Source organism: Anomaloglossus baeobatrachus, chromosome 3, assembly GCF_048569485.1.
Source record: "Anomaloglossus baeobatrachus isolate aAnoBae1 chromosome 3, aAnoBae1.hap1, whole genome shotgun sequence".
NCBI lineage: Eukaryota > Metazoa > Chordata > Amphibia > Anura > Aromobatidae > Anomaloglossus > Anomaloglossus baeobatrachus.
In genome coordinates, this window is record NC_134355.1 from 447,465,995 (window position 1) to 447,484,814 (window position 18,820).

Here is an 18,820-nt window from a genome sequence, read left to right on the forward strand (position 1 = left end):
TGGTTCTGACACAATCAGATTTTAGGTTTAGCATGTAGCAGAGCTGAGAAAGTTGACCCTGCTCAAACCAGGTTATCTGTGTACACAGTCTATAGACAGTGCTTATCACAGGTGGAGCCTGTTGGACTACCAGGCACAGGCTGCTATAGTCTGAGTAATGATAGCCTCCTGGTGCTAAAATAATCATTGTAGGTAAACAACAGCATGGTGACTGATAATACACATGCTGAAATCTGTGTTTTAAACCCTAGAGCAGATTACATAGCAAAAACCTTATGAAAGATTCCCTTTAAAGAGAACCTGACAGGTAAGAAAATGCATTTAACCTACAGATATGGGGTTAATATGCTGGTTTATAGCATTCTGAAGTTGCCCGCAGCCAGCACTGACAGCCCAGTGCCAGAAGAAAATAAACTTTATTCGTTCCGACAGCCTCGGGTTTCAGCCATAAGGGTAGTGCTAATGTGGGTTAGGTCACTGCTCTGTGCATAGTGAGCAGCTGCTGTAGCCAAGCCCCTGGCACTGACTGACAGCTGGCTCAGCATTGCATCAGTACATATCCGGCTTCAGTCAGTGACGAGGTTTCTTTACAGCTCACTATGCACAGAGGAGTGACTGAACCCGCACTGGTGACACCCCTATGACTGATAGTCTGAGGCTGCTGGGAGGAATTAAGTTAATTTTCTCCCAGCACCAGCAGCGGGGCTCTCAGTGCTGGTGGCGAGCAGCTTCAAAACACTATTAACCTGCAAGATTAATCTCATGTCTCCAGGTTAGTAGAGTTTTTTTTACCTGACAGGTTCCCTTTAAAGAGAACCTGTCATCAATATTTTATCCCACAAACTAATGGCATGTATGTAAAGGTGCTTTCATGCTAAGTGAACCCATACTTTTATCACAGTAATCTGTTTTGCTGTTTTAGAGAAATGTTTGCTTGACATTGTATGCTAGTGAAATGCAAGTGCACTTCCAGCTTCACTGTCCTCTCTAGCTAATGGCCTTCTGTTGTCTGTATCTGATTGACAAGTAACTGAAACATGACCTAGACACAGGAGGTAGATAGGAGACGGAAGGGGGGGGAGGAGGGAGGCAGTAGATCTGTAAGTGCAGCACCCGCCCACTGCATTTACATCTCATTACCATAACATTTCAGCTACGGATTTCTCTAAAACAGCAAAACAGATTTGTACAAGAAAGGTAAGGACTTACTCAGCAATAAAACCCCTTCACATACATGCCGTTAGTTTGGGGTATACAATCCTGATGATGAGTTCTCTTTAAGAGCTAGATAAAATGTTGATGAAAAATTCTAACAGCATATCTAGACATCCTGACCGCAACCATTAGATGATCGCTGATCAGCCACATGCAACATGAATTGGTAATATTAACCCTTTTCCAATTTCTTTTGATTCTCAATTTTTGTGATTCATTTTTTTCCTCTCCCTCTTCCAAGACAGATGACTTGTTTTATTTTTCTGATGCAGCCGTAGGAAGCTTTTTTTTTTGCAGGATGAGTTGAATTTTTGAATTACATCATTCAATTGACAAATAAATGGAAGGGGAAAAAATTTGAAGTGCTATTAAATTGTGAAAAACTTCAATTTCACAATAAATTTTTGTGGTTTACCACCTTCATTGTACTGTAAAATTGAACAGGAAACTTTCCAGGTCAGTACAATTACAGTGATATGAAACTTATGGGGTTTTTTAGCTTTGGAAAGTGGTGAAAGAAAATTTGGAAATTTGGAAAAAATAATTAGTTTGAGACCGGCAAATTTTTCATTTTTACATTAATTTAAAGGGAACCTGTCAGCAGATTTGGGGCCTATAAGCTGCGGCCATCACCAGTGGGCTCTTATATACAGCATTCTAATATGCTGTATATAAGAGCCCAGGCCACTGTGTAGATTGTAATAATCATTTTATAATACTTACCTAAATGGTCGCTGCGGTGGAGTTGGGGCATATGGGCGTCTTCGTCCTCCGGTGCCGGCGCCTCCTCTTTCAGCCATCTTCTTCCTCCTTCTGAAGCCTGTGTGCATGACGCGTCCTAAGTCATACACACTCTCCGGTCCCGCGCAGGCTCACTACAATACTTTGATCTGCCCTGCTCAGGGCAGATCAAAGTGCGGCTGCACAGGACCTCTATGCTGTCGAGTGTGGATGACGTAGGACGCGTCATGCACCCCAGTTTCAGAAGAAGGACGACGAAGATGACCAAAAGAGGAGGCGCCGCCATCGGAGAACAGAGATGCCCATATGCCCCAACTCCACTGCAGCGGCCGTTTAGGTAAGTATTATAAAGTGATTTTTACGTTCTACACAGCGGCCTGGGCTCTTATATACAGCATGTTAGGATACTGTATATAAGAGCCCACTGGTGATGGCCCCAGCTTATAGGCTCCAAATCTGGTGACAGGTTCCCTTTAAAGGAGCTGGGTCAGGGCTTTTTTTTATTGACAGCTGTTGTTATTATTGATGCCATTTTGGGGTAAGTACATTTTTTATTGCTTCTTATTTCATTTTTATTTTAAAAAAAATTGTGACAACCAAAAAAAGTCAATTCTGGAACTTTGATTATTTTTTTCTCTCTAATTTAACAGGTGCAGCAACACCATGTGTGTTTATTCTTTTTCAATTTTTTTTAATGGTTGAAAAGTGGGGTGTTTTTAATTTTAATATATTTATATATTTATTTTTTGTAAAAAACATTTTTTTTTAGCTTGCATCTGAGATCGCCTGATTGATTATACAATGCACTGAAACAGCTTGGTATTGCTAAAAATAAAAATTATGGTTTGTTATGAAGCCCAAACTGAGATGGGCTTTCATAGGAGCACTGTCATGGTAGTAACAGCGGCCTTCATCATGCCCCCAACTGCCATGGCAAAACATTAGCACCCCACAATTATGAGGACAGAAGGGAGCATGGAACGATGAACTACCTAGATAGGAAAAGAGAAGGTGGGACATCCACTAAATATACAGTAAAGCGGGCTTTACACACTGCGATATCAGTCCCGATATCGCTAGTGTAAATACCCGCCCCCATCTGTTGCGCGACACTGGCAAATCGCTGCCCGTGCCGCACAACATCACCCAGACCCGTCACACATACTTACCTGCCCGACGACGTCACTGTGACCGGCAAACCGCCTCCTTTCTAAGGGGGCGGTCCGTGCGGCGTCACAGCGACGTCACTGATCGGCCGCCCAATAGCAGCGGAGGGGCGGAGCTGAGCGGGACATAACATCCCGCCCACCTCCTTCCTTCCACATAGCGGCCGGGAGGCAGGTAAGGAGAGCTTCCTCGTTCCTGCGGTGTCACATGGAGCGATGTGTGCTGCCGCAGGAAGGAGGAACAACCTCGTTACTGCTGCAGTAACGATTTTTGAGAATGGACCCCCATGTCACCGATGAGCGATTTTGCACGTTTTTGCAACGATGCAAAATCGCTCATTGGTGTCACACGCAACGGCATCGCTAATGCGGCCGGATGTGCGTCACCAATTCCGTGACCCCAACGAGTTCGCATTAGCGATGTCGTAGTGTGTAAAGCCCCCTTAAGCGTTTCAGCTATGTAAAAAACATGGGAAAAATAGAAAGAACATTTTCAGCCTAACATAATACTGCTATAATATAGTCCATAGAAGGAGGGATGCAGGGATGATTTCTAGGTCAGTGTAGCCAGAATAGAAGCAATAGCAGTAAAAAAAAAAGAAAGAAAATCCAGCACCCAAGGAAAGTCTTCCAAAAAATGAATGAAATTTAAAAAAAAAGTATTGAAACTTAACATTAAAGAAATATAATTAAAAATGGATAGGAGACACAAACTTACGCGTTTCGGACCCTACAAATTTAGTCCTTATATGAATCACCTCTCCTTAGGTGCTGATTTTTCCTTCTTTTTTTTTGACTGCTAAAAAAATGTGTACATCATTGGAATCTTACAGGAAAAACCTCACATTTTTATGCAGTCCTGAAAATGGGAAAAATAAAAATTTGTTTACTTGTATAGTGGTTTAGAATGAAAGATTTTACATTGTATAACTAGAAAAACTCAAGAATAAGAGCCCCACAACAGAGGGAGTATAGGTGGTCGTCAGATCACCCCATTCCTAGGATGTACATATAATGTATATTAAGTTGCTGTTTTATTGCTGTTGCTAAAGTATACAGCAAGAGATGTAGCTGTCGGAGCAGTTCAGTGATCGGCGCCCCCTAGCGACCAACAGTTTTAAGTGTTTTATTGCATATTCTGTTTTACTTTATTTTAGTGTACAATGTGTAATTTGTCATGTGTGATTAAGGCATAACTGTATAGGAAGGTAAAGCATAGGAGTGTTAGCAGATAGATATTAGAGTAAGGTAAGAATGCTGAGTAGGATATAAGATATACCGTAGATAGAGTTTGTTCACAGTAAGAAGAGTGATGTGTAGGTGCAGCAGGCCCAGAGATAGATACTCTGATAGCCTGGGAGACTTTGGGGTACTTTGCCCACTACGACATCGCAGCTGCGATTTCGGTGGGGTCAAATTGAAAGTGACGCACATCCGGCGTCGCTGTCGACATCGGAGTATGTGAATTCTTTTGGATACGATTAACGAGCGCAAAAGCATCGTAATCGTATCATCGGTGTAGTGTCCGACATTTTCATAATTTTGCTGCAGCGACGGTACGATGTTGTTCCTCGTTCCCCTGTGGCAGCACACATCACTGTGTGAAAAGCCGCAGGAGCGAGGAACATCAGCGTACCTGCGTCACCGTGGCTCACGCCGGCTATGCGGAAGGACGGAGGTGGGCGGGATGTTTACATCCCGCTCATCTTCGCCCCTCCACTTCTATTGGACGCCTGCCGTGTGACGTCGCTATGACTCCACACGACCCGCCCCCTTAGGAAGGAAGCAGTTTGCCGGCCAGAGCGACATCGCAGGGCAGGTATGTGCATGTGAAGCTGCCGTACCGATAATGTTCGCTACGGCAGCTATCACAAAATACCGCTGCTGTGACGGGGCGGGGACTATCGTGCTCGGCATCGCTGCCATCGGCTTGCAATGTCGTAGTGTGCAAAGTACCCCTTAGAGGACAGAGGGGGAGTCACAGAGAGTGAGATAGTGAGATATTCAGACAGGCCAGAAAAGGGTTAGTTCTTCAGAGAGGTTCTTGGTGTGTAGACAAGCCCTGGTGTGGAGTCCACCTGAGAACTATAAGGTCTCCTCCATTGTGTCCTGAGCCTAACACTCCCCTCGTGTTGGGCAACCTAGGCACAATCCAAGGTGGTAAAACAAATGGAAGCCGCAAAGATAACGGGGAAGAGTAGAACTTTGGACACGGTCACTGGAAGTTTAATACCAGGGCGAGGGCTAATAGGAAAAATAAAAATTCACTAGTTAAAGGGTAAGCGTGCAAATTCCATAAAACCCTAACTAAAACTTAACATTTAATGATACTTCTAACAGGTAAAATACCACAATACATGTGAATAAAGTGACTTAGTGCACAGAAGAGAGAGGGAAAATCAATCCCTACAATGTCCACTCGCTCCTGCGCCCTACCTAGCCGTGGAGGTTGGCACCCTAGAGATACGTAGTGGCGCCCCCACTCCTCGACGGCTGTCCCTGCTATGTCCCTGTGAACCCCTAAACACAAAGATAAGGTGCAGTGTGCATACCTAAAGTGCAGTGCATATACATAATGTGATACTGTGCAAGTAGGAGCTCACAATCAACCTCAAAAATCAAGAGGCCGCAACCGTTCTCAGTGAGAACCTCAGTTATAGCAGGGACATATAATACTTAGCTTATACTGCCTCACGCCTCAACGCGTTTCCTCATTTCATGGTTCATCAGGAGGCTGATATCAATCTGTTGTGGTCCGATATACCTATAACAGCCAGCATACAATGCGGTGTCTTGATTTTTGAGGTTGATTGTGAACTCCTACTTGCACAGTATCACTTTATGTATATGCACTGCACTTTAGGTATGCACACTGCACCTTATCTTTGTGTTTTTTGCGGAGATGACGGACTTGACCCAATCAGGGTCCACGACGTCCCAGCCTGGCCTGTCAGGATTCACCACGTCACCTGCCTTGTCATCAAGCCGTGTGACGTCAGTGGGCGAATCAGAACCCACCACGCATAGCACATGCTCACCCTCCTGCCTCTGGGAAATAGAGGCGGGATCCTCGGTCTCACAATGTGCACAATGTGCAGAGATAACGGGAGTCTCACTGCTTCCCTGAGCAGTAAACCTCTGCACATTGCGCAACCTCGCAGACCTTCGGGGCCGCTGAGCAGGAGAGTCTGCGGCAGGCCAGGAATGGGAGACCGCTTCACTCCTTGTAACAGGAGAACCACTAGGTGTCGCCCTTCTGCTGCCTCTCTGAGAAGGTATCTCCTGCACACTGCGCAGTCTGGCAGACCTTCGGCGCTGCTGAGCAGGAGCGCTCGTGGCAGGCAAGGAATGGGAGACTGCCTCAGTCCTTGCCTCAGGAGAGCAATGAGATGTAATATGTTACTATGCTATGTCTCTAATGGTGTCTGGAGGTGGGGTGGAGGACGTAACCCAGAAGTCTCAAGTAAGTGTCGTACCCCCCAACTATGGCGGAACACATGCACAAGTTCAAATTAATGTAGGGGAGAGGAGGCCTGTTGGCCATCACCTGACTCCGACACACAGGCAAATGATTGTACGAGTTTACAGGTCACACCTCTGCATTACTGCAATAACTGGCTGCTATTACAGCAGCTGTTATCCATCTTTCTCAGAAATATACATAAAATAGCGGAAACGACAATATTATAACCAAAAGGTACAACTTTTATAGTGCGGACACAGTGTGCTCTCCAGACACAGCTCTAAGGGGCTTGCTCATATAACACTTCACAGAGATAAGATAGAAAAACACTATTTTCCAATAGAAATGCTAATCATTTCCTCCATAGTTTATGACATTTTTTGGATTCCACATCTCTGGCTATAGTGACATTTACACAACTGAATCGGCATTCTCATCTTAAAGTGATTAAACAATCCAAACTAACGATAAGGCCGATCCTTTCATGTTGGAAATGACCAGCAGCTCAGCATGTGGAGTGGGTTTTTATTGGGTTTTGCAGAATAAATAGAAGATGCAGTTAATTTTACTGGGTTTCTGTTTTTCAGCACTGATACTAATAAAGTAAGTCTGGATCACCATTGAAGACCGGAAAATATTTTGTGGTCATACTCCAAGTAACTGTTTCTTAGATCAAAAACTTCATAATGGGAACAAAGATCGAGACGTGACAGAAGTTGACACCTTATCCAACTCTACGTATCTAAGTATCACTATATACCTTGCATAAAAGTTGTACCTTCAGGACACATGACATTTTGTTTTCACAATCACATTTTCTAGGTAGGGTTTTAGAAATACATAAAAGAATGTGTTCCACCAGGAGAGAATTCCATTGGGTGACCTTCTATTAAAGGGAATCTGTCAGCAGGGTTTTGCTATGCAATCTGAGAGCAGCATAATATAAAGCACATTCCAAGGATATGTCACTTTTTAGGCTATGTTGTAGTGTCAATATAATTGGTATTTTATCAGCAGGAGATTATCAATATAAATCGACCAGTCATGTAAAAAAAGTTGATAACCAGCAGATATGAGGTTAATCTGCAGGTTGATTGCATTCTAAAGCTGTGCGGCTCCTACACTAAGGGGCACTTTGCACACTACGACATCGCAAGCCGATGCTTGCAATGCCGAGCACGATAGTCCCCGCCCCCGTCGCAGCTGCGATATCTTGTGATAGCTGCCGTAGCGAAAATTATCGCTACGGCAGTTTCACATGCACTCACCTGCCCTGCGACGTCGATCTGGCCGGCGACCCGTCTCCTTATTAAGGGGGCGGGTCGTGCGGCGTCATAGCGAAGTCACACGGCAGGCGGCCAATAGAAGCGGAGGGGCGGAGATGAGCAGAATGTAAACATCCCGCCCACCTCCTTCCTTCCACATTGCAGCCGGGACGCAGGTAGGAGATGTTCCTCGCTCCTGCGGCTTCATACACAGCGATGTGTGCGGCCGCAGGAATGAGAAACAACATCGTACCTGTCGCTGCAACGGCATTATGGAAATGTCGGACCCTACACCGATGATACGATAACGACGCTTTTGCGCTCGTTAATCGTATCAAAAAGGATTTGCACACTACAATATCGACTGTGACACCGGATGTGCATCACTTTCGATTTGACCCCACCGACATCGCACCTGCGATGTCGTAGTCTGCAAAGCCCGCCTAAGACTATGTGCCCACAGGACAATGTACCCGCAGATTTTGCCGCGGAAAACCTGCGGATTAATCTGGATTTTCTAGATAAATCCGCAGGTTTTAGCAAGTACAGACACTCCCCATGTTATCCTATTGGACATTTGGAGTGTCTGTGTTCATGCTGCGGTATATGCAGCTGCGTAATATGCTGCGGATGTTCCGCAGCCTCACGTAACTGCATATCAATTATTCCTGTGGAAATATCTGCGGAATTCCCGGCCCTCCACTATGGAGATAAAGGCTGGGACGTCCGCAGGTGAGTCGCAGGAATGTCCGCAGGTTTACCAGAGATATTTCGCTGGAATCCCACAGCAATGGATAGCTGTGGATTCCGGTGAACTGCTGCGGGAAACCTGCGGACATATCTGCGGATATATCCGCAGGTACATTGTCCCGTGGGCACATAGCCTAAAAGTTGCAATGAACGTTATTTTTCCAGGTAACCTCAGGCTTTCAGTCATAGAGGTGCGGCCGGCATGGTTTCAGTCACCGATCAGTACAATAATAAACAGCAGCTGTAACCATGCACCCTGCACTGACTGACAGCCAGTTCAGTACTGATATGATGCTGCATTGACTGTCAGTGCCAGGGCATGATTAAAACCGTTGTTCACTATTTACTGAACGGTGAATGAAACTGCATATCTATGACTGAAAGTCCGAGGCTGATGGGAGGAATAAAGTTTATTTCCTCTCGACAGCAAGCTCTCACAGTGTCAGAACACTAATAATCAGCAGATTAACCCCATATCTGCAGTTTAATAGCGTTTTTTTTTCTTGAGAGGGTCAGTTTAAGGATTATATCGCATGTACAGTGCAATCAGGCTAATTTATGTAACCCCACTCCCATCACTGACTGTCAGCTTGCTGACAATGCACAATGTACACAGGATGCTTTTAGTCAGTTGTGCGGGTGGGGTTATACACACCACAAAAGTCTTAGCTTTATTACTTCTTCATCAGAAAAAGAAGGATTCTATATCAAAAGTACAGAAAGCAGCCCAGTAAGTGATACATCTCATTTTCTTGCCCCATGTTATGCGCCTCTCAGATTATATAAAGAAAGCCTGCTGACAGATTCCTTTTAAGGGATAAATATCAGCCCAGACTGATGTATATGTGGTGGCGGCGCCCTGTGCCTAGTTTCCACAGATAACTACATGTATATTGCCATCTGTATAACATGGATTGTAAGCCTTAATGAGAATTTGGTTATCTCTGCTGCTCACAACAAAACACACATTTTCATATACTCTCTTAAGGTCCAGTCACACTAAGCAACTTACCAGCGATCCCAACAACGATAGGGATCGCTGGTAAGTTGCTAGGAGGTTGCTGGTGAGCTGTCACACTGCGACGCTCCAGCGATCCCACCAGCAAGCTGACCTGGCAGGGATCGCTGGAGCGTGGCTACACGAGTTGCTGGTGAGCTCACCAGCAACCAGTGACCAGCCCCCAGTCTCCTAGTTACAGCACACATCAGGTTAATTAACCCGATGTGTGCTGCAGCTAAATGTGCACAGAGCAGGGAGCAGCGCACACTGCTTAGTGCTGGCTCCTTGCTCTCCTAGTTACAGCACACATCGGGTTAATTGCCTGATGTGTGCTGCAGCTAAATGTGCACAGAGCAGGGAGCAGCGCACACTGCTTAGTGCTGGCTCCTTGCTCTCCTAGTTACAGCACACATCGGGTTAATTACCCGATGTGTCCTGCAGCTACATGTGCACAGAGCTGGAGCCGGCAGCACAGGCAGTGAGAGCGGAGGAGGCTGGTATCAAAGGTAAATATCGGGTAACCAAGGACAGGGCTTCTTGGTTACCCGATGTTTACATTGGTTACCAGCCTCCGCAGAAGCTGGCTCCCTGCTCACTGCACATTAGTTGTTGCTGTCTCGCTGTCACACACAGCGATCTGTGCTTCACAGCAGGACAGCAACAACTAAAAAATGGCCCAGGACATTCAGCAACAACCAACGACCTCACAGCAGGGGCCAGGTTGTTGCTGGATGTCACACACAGCAACATCGCTAGCAACGTCACAAAAGTTGTTCGTTACCAGCGATGTTGCTAGCGATGTTGCTTAGTGTGACGGGGCCTTTAGTGAGGCTGTCACTTGAGAGAAAACCAACTCTTGAGTGATGATCCCTAAACAGAGAAAGGGGAGGAGCTTAGTTGTGAGGTAAACTTCAGTCAGGAGCAGCGAGTAGGTGTGTTTAGAGTGTACTGAGGAGAGGTCCTGTCCTGAGGCGATTTCTAGATACCTCTGGAGGGGCTAGCTGCATTTGTCAAGGTATCAGTCCCTAGGTCATCGGTGCCTTCAAAGTTGGTGACAAAACTGAGAGACTGCAGCCTTTTTATAAGGGGCAGTGACATTTGCCTGGGAGCTTAGTGGCACGTGTGAGTCAGGAAACATCTAGAAGGAGAGTTTTCCTACAGGATTCCAGTCACCTGCTCGACAGAAGGGATCAAAAGTCCAGATTGTTCTTGTCTTGGAAATCCAAGGATACCAAGATATCTATTCCCAGGTAGAAAAATAGTGGCAGGAAGAGTATATTATCACTACACAGCAGAGAAGCCGAACTCCCATCAGGGCAGAGAAAACCACCATCATTTTAAGGGTGTAAAGTGTCCAGGACTGTTATGCTACGCTCCAGTAAAAGCTCCCTGTCCTGTTTCTGGCTGATTTATTCCCTGGTGTGCCATCCCAACCTCAACACATCCCCCAGGAAACAGCCCTAGTTGGGGGGGCAAAAGGACAACCCTCTGGCACTGCGCTTCAGCACCTAACTCCTGGGGCCCACCAGCAGTGGCCGGCCATACCACAGCCGAACATCCCAATTGGCGTCACAAACTCTTTATTTTATTTTTCTTTCTCCACTTTTCAAATATTATTTTTATTCCTCATTGCAAAAAGCCTGTCAGTCGCGCCCGGTACGGCCACATCACCGCTCAGAGCCACCACCGTGACATCAAAGGCCTCCGGGGCGGCACATATAAATTAAGCACATAGCGATGTAGTGGATATTGCTTTTTGTTAACCCCTTCACCTATGAGTGATTTTCTATTTTTCATTTTTTCCTCCCTTTCTTACGAGAGCCGTAATGTTTTTATTTTTCCGTCAATCTTGCCATATGAGGGCTTATTTTTTGTGGGACGAGTTGTACTTTTGAATGAAAGCATTAGTTTTACCATATAGTGTACTGCAAAATGGAAAAAAAATTACAAGTGCGGTGAAATTGCAAAAAAAAGTGCAATTGCACAATTGTTTTTGGGGTCTTTATTTATCGTGTACACAATATTGTAAAACTGATGTGTCAGTATGATGTCTCACATCAGTAGGAGTTTGTAGTTACCAAACATGTATACTTTTACTTTTATCTAAGGGGTAAAAAAAAAAATCAAAAGTTCGTCCCAAAAAAACCCCACTTTTGGAGCCATTTTCCGAGATCCGTAGTGTTCTCATTTGTCGGGATCTGGGGCTCAGTGACTGGTTATTTTTTGCATCTTGAGCTTGCGTTTTTAATTATACCATTTTTGTGTGGATGCTACAATTTGATTACCTGTTATTGCATTTTAAAAAAAAAATTGCGGTGACCCAAAAATTTAATTTTGGCTTTTAGAATTTTTTTCTCACCATGTTGTGCACCGATTAGATTAATTGATTTTATATTTTGATAGCTCAGGAATATCTATATACGGAAGCACCAAATATGTGATTTTTTATTTTTTAAACTGTTTTATTTTCAATGGGGTGAATGGCGGGTGATTTGAATTTTTACGTTTTTTTATTTGTTCATATTTTTTTTTTTTTTACATTTTTTATTTATTTTACTAGTCACTCTAGGAGACTTTGTCAATGATGTCCGATCGCTTATTCATGTCTGCTGATCAGAGCAGCATCGCTTTGATCAGCAGAAATGCTTATCTCCTATGAGTGCTGGCGCTTTGTCGGCTCTTACAGAAAGTGAGTCATGGTAGCTCCAGGGGTCTTCAGCTGACCCCGTGCTACCATGGCTACACAATAGCATTGTGGGGCTGTGATGGCAGCGGGACAGCGCAATCTCCGCCGTGGCCATTTAAATCACGCTATCAGTATTTGACAATGCAATCTAAACGGTTAACAGGTGTGGGCGTCTGTTAGTCCCACATGTATGCTGATCAGATCAGCAGACATGTTCAGGGATTACCGCGGGGTCGCCGCCGAACCCCGTGGTAACGGGAGAGGCGACCAAGTATGTATATTTACGTCCTTGGTCGTAATAGGGTTAAAAACACACCTTTACACCGGGGTCAGACAAGCATATGGAATCCGATGCAATATCGTAATCCGAGTATCATTCTACTGTACTTTGAATCTCTCACATGGAAGAATCGGAGCATGGGTGATGAGAAGAGGGGGAGAGTGATTTCTCTGCGTATATTGGACAGTACAGGGATTACATCAGTTCAGTCCGATGTTTCACACGCAGCCATAGATTTGTATGGGTGCGAGTGGTATGAGACTCGATGACAATCGCAACATGCTGCAGTGAAAAAAAAATCGCAGATCAGAACTGTCCCATTGATAATATTGGTTTAAGTGGAATGTGATTATTTTATCGCATTCCACTCATCTGATTTATATGCTCCTGTGCAAGAGATGCAAATGTTGTATTCACTGCTTCTATGCTGCAGAAACTGAAGTTTAATCAGATATGCTAATTAGGGTGCTCAATGCATACTGGCAATTACCAGTCAGCAAGGCAGCTGTATGCGTGAACAGTGGGTGGAGCTGTGTGCAGAGCCTCCCGACCACACCCACAGTGCATCAAGCACCCTAATTAGCATATTTGATTAATCTTCAGTTTCTGTAGAATGGCAGCAGTGATTCGAACACTAAAGATGCATTTTTATAGAGGCAGAATCATATACTTACAGTAGCTTATACTTGTTTGGGCTGATAGACTCCCATTAGAGAGGTTACTTGACATCATAATGTATCGCCACATGGGGCAGGTGGTTAACCTACTCGTTGCCGGGCAGTCGCATGTCGGGTTAGGTGATGTGACATGGGTGGCCTTGCCCGGTTCCATTGCCCCAAGGTGTACAGGAAAGGAGGGGAAAACGGGGTGATTGGGATAGTTTGTCATGACGCCACCTGTGGTGGTATACGGCCAGGGAGTAGCCACAGCTGCAGAATTTCTTGCCGGGGCTGGTGTTATGGCAGCCAGGATGGTGTCGCTCCCCACAGGCGGAGCGGGCCCAAGGAAATGGCAGTCCCTTGGGAGCATTGGAGTACAGGATGATGGTGTCGCTAATCAGAGTCTGAGTAGGCAACTGCGGTTCCAGGTTCCTTTTACTCACTGATATAAAGCTGCACCCAGGTGCGCTTTCATAAAGATGGCACACTAAAAAAGTGGCAAGTTCTAATGTCCATATTGAGAAACACCAAGGTCTGAAAACTTATACAAATGGCTCTGATTTTATGGAATCATAAAAGGGATGTCAAATAGATTCAATGTTTTTGAGATCTTGATAATACCTCTTTATGTCAATCATTTCATACAAAGTCTTTTTTCTGAAGAATTACATATAAATTCCACAAAAAAATGTGGCATATGATTCCAAAAGGTATTGTCCACTGAAAGCCTTCCATCCACATTAGACTACTCCCATACATACAGTACAGCCTGACTGGTGGATAAGGAGGGAATGCGGGTGTGGACTAAGGAGCTTTACCACCCTCTATGCCACTGGCAGACACAGACAGAAAAGGGCCCCTGTGCAAGGACAATATACCGGAATGGCTCACAGCAGCCCAAGAGCCAGACAAAACTGTCCACTTTTGACCTGTGACAGGTCCTCTTTAAGCGGACATGTTTAAGGCATTCTCTAGCAAGACATTATGTAGAAGAGTTGCAGTATCACAGAAATCTCTTTAGAGTCACAAGTCTGGCTCCAAAAATCCCAATCTCAAATTTCCACTTGTGTTATTATTAATGTAGCTGTTATTTAAAACCAGTCGAGGCTACTAACTAGAAGAGCATCTGACTTTATGTTCTACCCATCCTGAGGTGCTGGTCAGGGTCCATATGTGAGCAGGGCAGAGCCTTAGTAGCAACTTAATATATATATATATATATATATATATATATATATATATATATATATATATATATATATATCTGTCAGCAGGTTTTTACTATAGAATCTGAGAACAGCATTATGTAGAGACAAAGACCCTGATTCCAGCAATGTGTTACCATGATTCCAGCTGTGTGTAGTTATTTCAATAACATATGCGTTTTATCAGCAGGAGATTATCACTACAGGATTAGGTGTCTTGTGCCTCATAGTCAACTGCTCTGTGTAACCACACCCTCATCACTGATTAGCAGCTTTCTGTCAATATACAGAGACCATAGAAATCTGCCAATCAGTGTTGAGGACAGGATTATACAAACCTCAGAATTCTGAGAACTGCAAGGTTTGTATCAGTGAATATATTGCATGAAAATGACAGCACGCAAATGACAAATCACTGGAATCAGGATCTCAGCCCCTACATCATGTTGCTCTCAGATTACATAGCAAAAACCTGGTGACAGATTACTTTTGAGCATCACGAATCCAATACCATGGGGACATTTAGAGTTTAGATGTTTCAACTTTCTATGGAAGTGCTCCAGCCAAAAAAGAGTACTTTAAATATTTATCAGATATTTATCCGATTATAACTACATAGCGATTGTACTACTTCAGTGCTGTCCCTATGAGAGAAAAAAATAATTTGTCACATAGTTCTAATACAAAGTATGGAAAAGATCTGCTACCAAAGCGCCACCCCCCAAAGTGGTTAAAAAGAAGGGAATGTTTGTATAACTCCCAATACAAGGGCTAGAGGTCGTCTCATGACACATACACTAAGTGTAGTGAGATAATAGTTTCAGAATGTTCTTTCTTTTGTCCCTGGTTGACTAATTTATCTTCAAATGAAAAATGATGTGAACAAGGAAAAAATAACTGTTCACAGGGTGAGGTTCCCGTGTACGTCCAATATGTTCTACTCATTGAGACCTGTAATATTGATGTATCCTTCACCTCCAATGTCAGCAGTTTCCCTCATAACAGACTGTCCAATATTGTGCTGCTCACTGATCATTATGATATATATATATAGATGTTCTGTAGCTTTGTAATGACTGTATAATAATATATTATTATATAGGGCGGCACGGTGGCTCAGTGGCTCAGTGGTTAGCACTGCAGTCTTGCATCGCTGGGGTCCTGGGTTCATATCCCACCAATGACACCATCTGCAAGGAGTTTGTATGTTCGTCCTGTGTTTGTGTGGGTTTCCTCTGGGTACTCTGGTTTACTCCAAAGACATACAGATAAGTACTCTAGATTGTGAGCCCCAATGGGGACAGTGTTGCCAATGTATGTGAAGTGCTGTGGAATTAATAGCGCTATATAAATGAATAAAATTATTATTATCAGACCAGATGAAGGAGCAGAATCTTTGCAGTATGGGATCCTCGGAGACAGGTCGCACACTCTCAGACTTTCTGAACTCGATGTTATTCCAGCACCATGGACATTGGGCAGGCTGTGGGGTTCTACTGCTGAAGTTAGGCAGACAAAATATATCAAGTATATTCTACTATTATAGGTTATTATAAGCTCTCATATTGCTGCTTATCATGACACTCTTTCCTATGATAACTATAGTGTTTCCTGGTAAAGGTAGTCTGGGGATGAATCAATAGAGGGTGGCACAGGTTGGCAAATTGAACTAATGTGGTTGGCACAATAATATATACATGGTGATGCCTCTGTACTAGAACAGAGATATCCAACCTTTACAGCATACAAGATCCATACTAGTTTTATGGTGTTGCTACCAGTCACATGTTTTGACATAAATGGCAAGTTTCAAGAAATACTAATTAGTGATGAGCGAGAACTACCAAATATAGTTGGGTGCTGGTAACGAGTAGATGGACGCTTGCACATACTCGAGTCGTTTACAGACTAAAATGGACGTCAATTGGGAACTCGAGCATTTTTCTGGGAGATCTTCCAGAAAAATTATCAAGTTCCCAATTGAGTTCCATTATACTCATGAACTCGATTCGCACCCATCCAGGCATCCAACTGCTTGTTATGAGCACCGAAAACCCAAGCATGGTAGTGCTCGCTCATCACTAATACTAATCCATCTATAGTGCAAATAGTGCACAGTGGCATTAAGAGCTGGCACGAGCTTCGGACCCGCAAACAATTGGCCTAAGCGTCACATATGGCTTCTGAGCCATTGGTTAGGGAACACTGCGCTGACCCTATGTCACTTGTTACCTTTATATCTAATTCCAGGGTCATATCTATAAGAAAAGCTACAATATACAGTATTTATATTGTAGATACACCCTGAGCCCAGCAGTCAGATTTGTTGAGTAAAATCAAATCATGTTGGTTGAAGTGGTGTAAATCATTCATAGTTGGATCAAGACTTTTATTTCAAGTCCTTGGATGGTTACACTTTTATATGGAGAATATACTGACATAATGGCATATTGGCAATATGGAAACAGTTTATGCCCACATTACCATGCAACATTTATAAAGAAAAATCTTTAAGTGTGTCAAAATTTGGTAGAGAAAATGGTACGATAAGGAATTTATTAATGAAAGTATACCAGCTTTTTTCCAGCCATATTTATAAAGACTTTTTGACACTTTTACAATTACAATGACAGCTGCTGCTGCTTGTGTTGGTATGAAGGCAAATGTCTCTCATGTTTCAGAAAGTTTGTCTGCTTATATACAACTTTTATAGTAGCTTTCTGTATAGAAATTGATGTACAGCGGCAGATACAACCTAGCGGGGAACACATTGCTCAACAGGTATTGCACATGTACACTATTAATGAATGTATCAATAATATGTTATCGGGCAAAATACACTGCTCAATAAGATGGTCATTATTGTTTCATAAATTAGTTAATGCAGTATAGATGCAATAATAATAATAATAATAGTAATAATGCTAGTGATAATAATAATAATAATAATAATGCACTATTTCTATAGAGGGGAAGAGTTTTCATATATATATATATATATATATATATATATATCTCACTTGCTAATGTTTCTTTAAAAAAAAAAAAATATATATATATGTGTATATATATATATAATATACACATGTATATATGTGTGTATATATATATAGATATTGTATATATATATATATATATATATATATATATATATATATATATATATATATGTGTGTGTGTGTGTGTGTGTGTGTGTGTGTGTGTGTGCGCATATAAAGGCATCATTGACATGTGAGATATTCATATGCTTAAGCTGATACTATATATATATATATATATATATATATATATATATAAAAATTTCTTTATTCGTTAATAAAATAAATTAAATAATATATATATATATATATATATACACACACACACATATATATGTGTATATATATATATACAATATCTATATATATATACACACACACATATATATATATGTGTATATATAATATAATATTTATATATATATACACATACACATATATATATATATATATATATATATATATATATTTTTTTTTTTTTTTATTTTTTTTTTTTAAAGAAACATTAGCAAGTGAGATTTTTATATATTTGTAGGTAGTTTATACTTAGTGTAAATAATAACCATATTCCATACATTTTGTATAACAAACAATGCTGTGATCTGCAGTCTTACCTTAAAGTACGCCCTCTGCAGGAAGTTGTAGGGGATTCTCCTGTGGAACTCGCTCCTGATGTCCTCGCTGACTTTGTGCCTGGACAGTGCCCCCAGGGTGCCCTCCTCACACTGATGGGCACAGGCTGCCCGATGGAGCACCACACTGGCAAAGTTTAGATCCCAGGATTGGAGTGTCTGCTGTAGGGGGAACCTCTTCTTACAGCCCAGGCTGCAGCTTATCTTGGTCTGCCTGAGCTGGGAGAAGCTGCTCAGAGCCATCTCCATATAGTAAACTACCTTTTGGAAGTCATTCCTATAATAAGCCTCTATGCCATTATCATAGAGCAGGTCATAAGGTTCCAGAGAGTAGACGAAAGAGTGCAGGAAAGACAGGAGGAAGGGGACACACAGCTCCCTGCACCGCATGTCTGCTCTGCTCCCTCTCACTCAGGGTCTGGAGCCCTTTAAGAAGGGGTCTGTGCTTCTGCTGGGAGCACCATGTGCACTCTGTCTGACTCACACACAGGCAGCGGCACACTGTATTAGGAGGAGCCCGGAGCAGCAGCCTCACTAGGGGGGCAGCCAGCACCTCACTCACAGGCTCAGGGGGCTGAACAGTTGCTAGCCCAGGAATGCGGAGAGCCATGCTATTTCTGAGTTTCTGTCACCAATGTGCCTTCACTAATCATCTCCTTCTTGCAGATCTCTCATCTTTATTCATTGTGAGGCTTATATACTCCAGTAAGGGAATGCACT

General features: G+C 43.0%; 1 protein-coding gene across 2 annotated transcripts in view; it reads right to left on the reverse strand.

Moving 5' to 3' along the window:
• P3H2 (prolyl 3-hydroxylase 2) overlaps positions 1–18,603 on the reverse strand; it is a 285,452-nt gene extending 266,849 nt beyond the window's left edge. The window contains exon 1 of one of the 2 annotated variants that reach the window (XM_075340475.1): positions 18,083–18,603. In XM_075340475.1, coding sequence (XP_075196590.1) covers positions 18,083–18,490 — 408 coding nt within the window. In that variant the 5' untranslated portion in view covers positions 18,491–18,603. The remainder of the gene's footprint in view (positions 1–18,082) is intronic. The other variant, XM_075340477.1, reaches the window with a different exon arrangement.
• Positions 18,604–18,820: the final 217 nt, after the last annotated feature.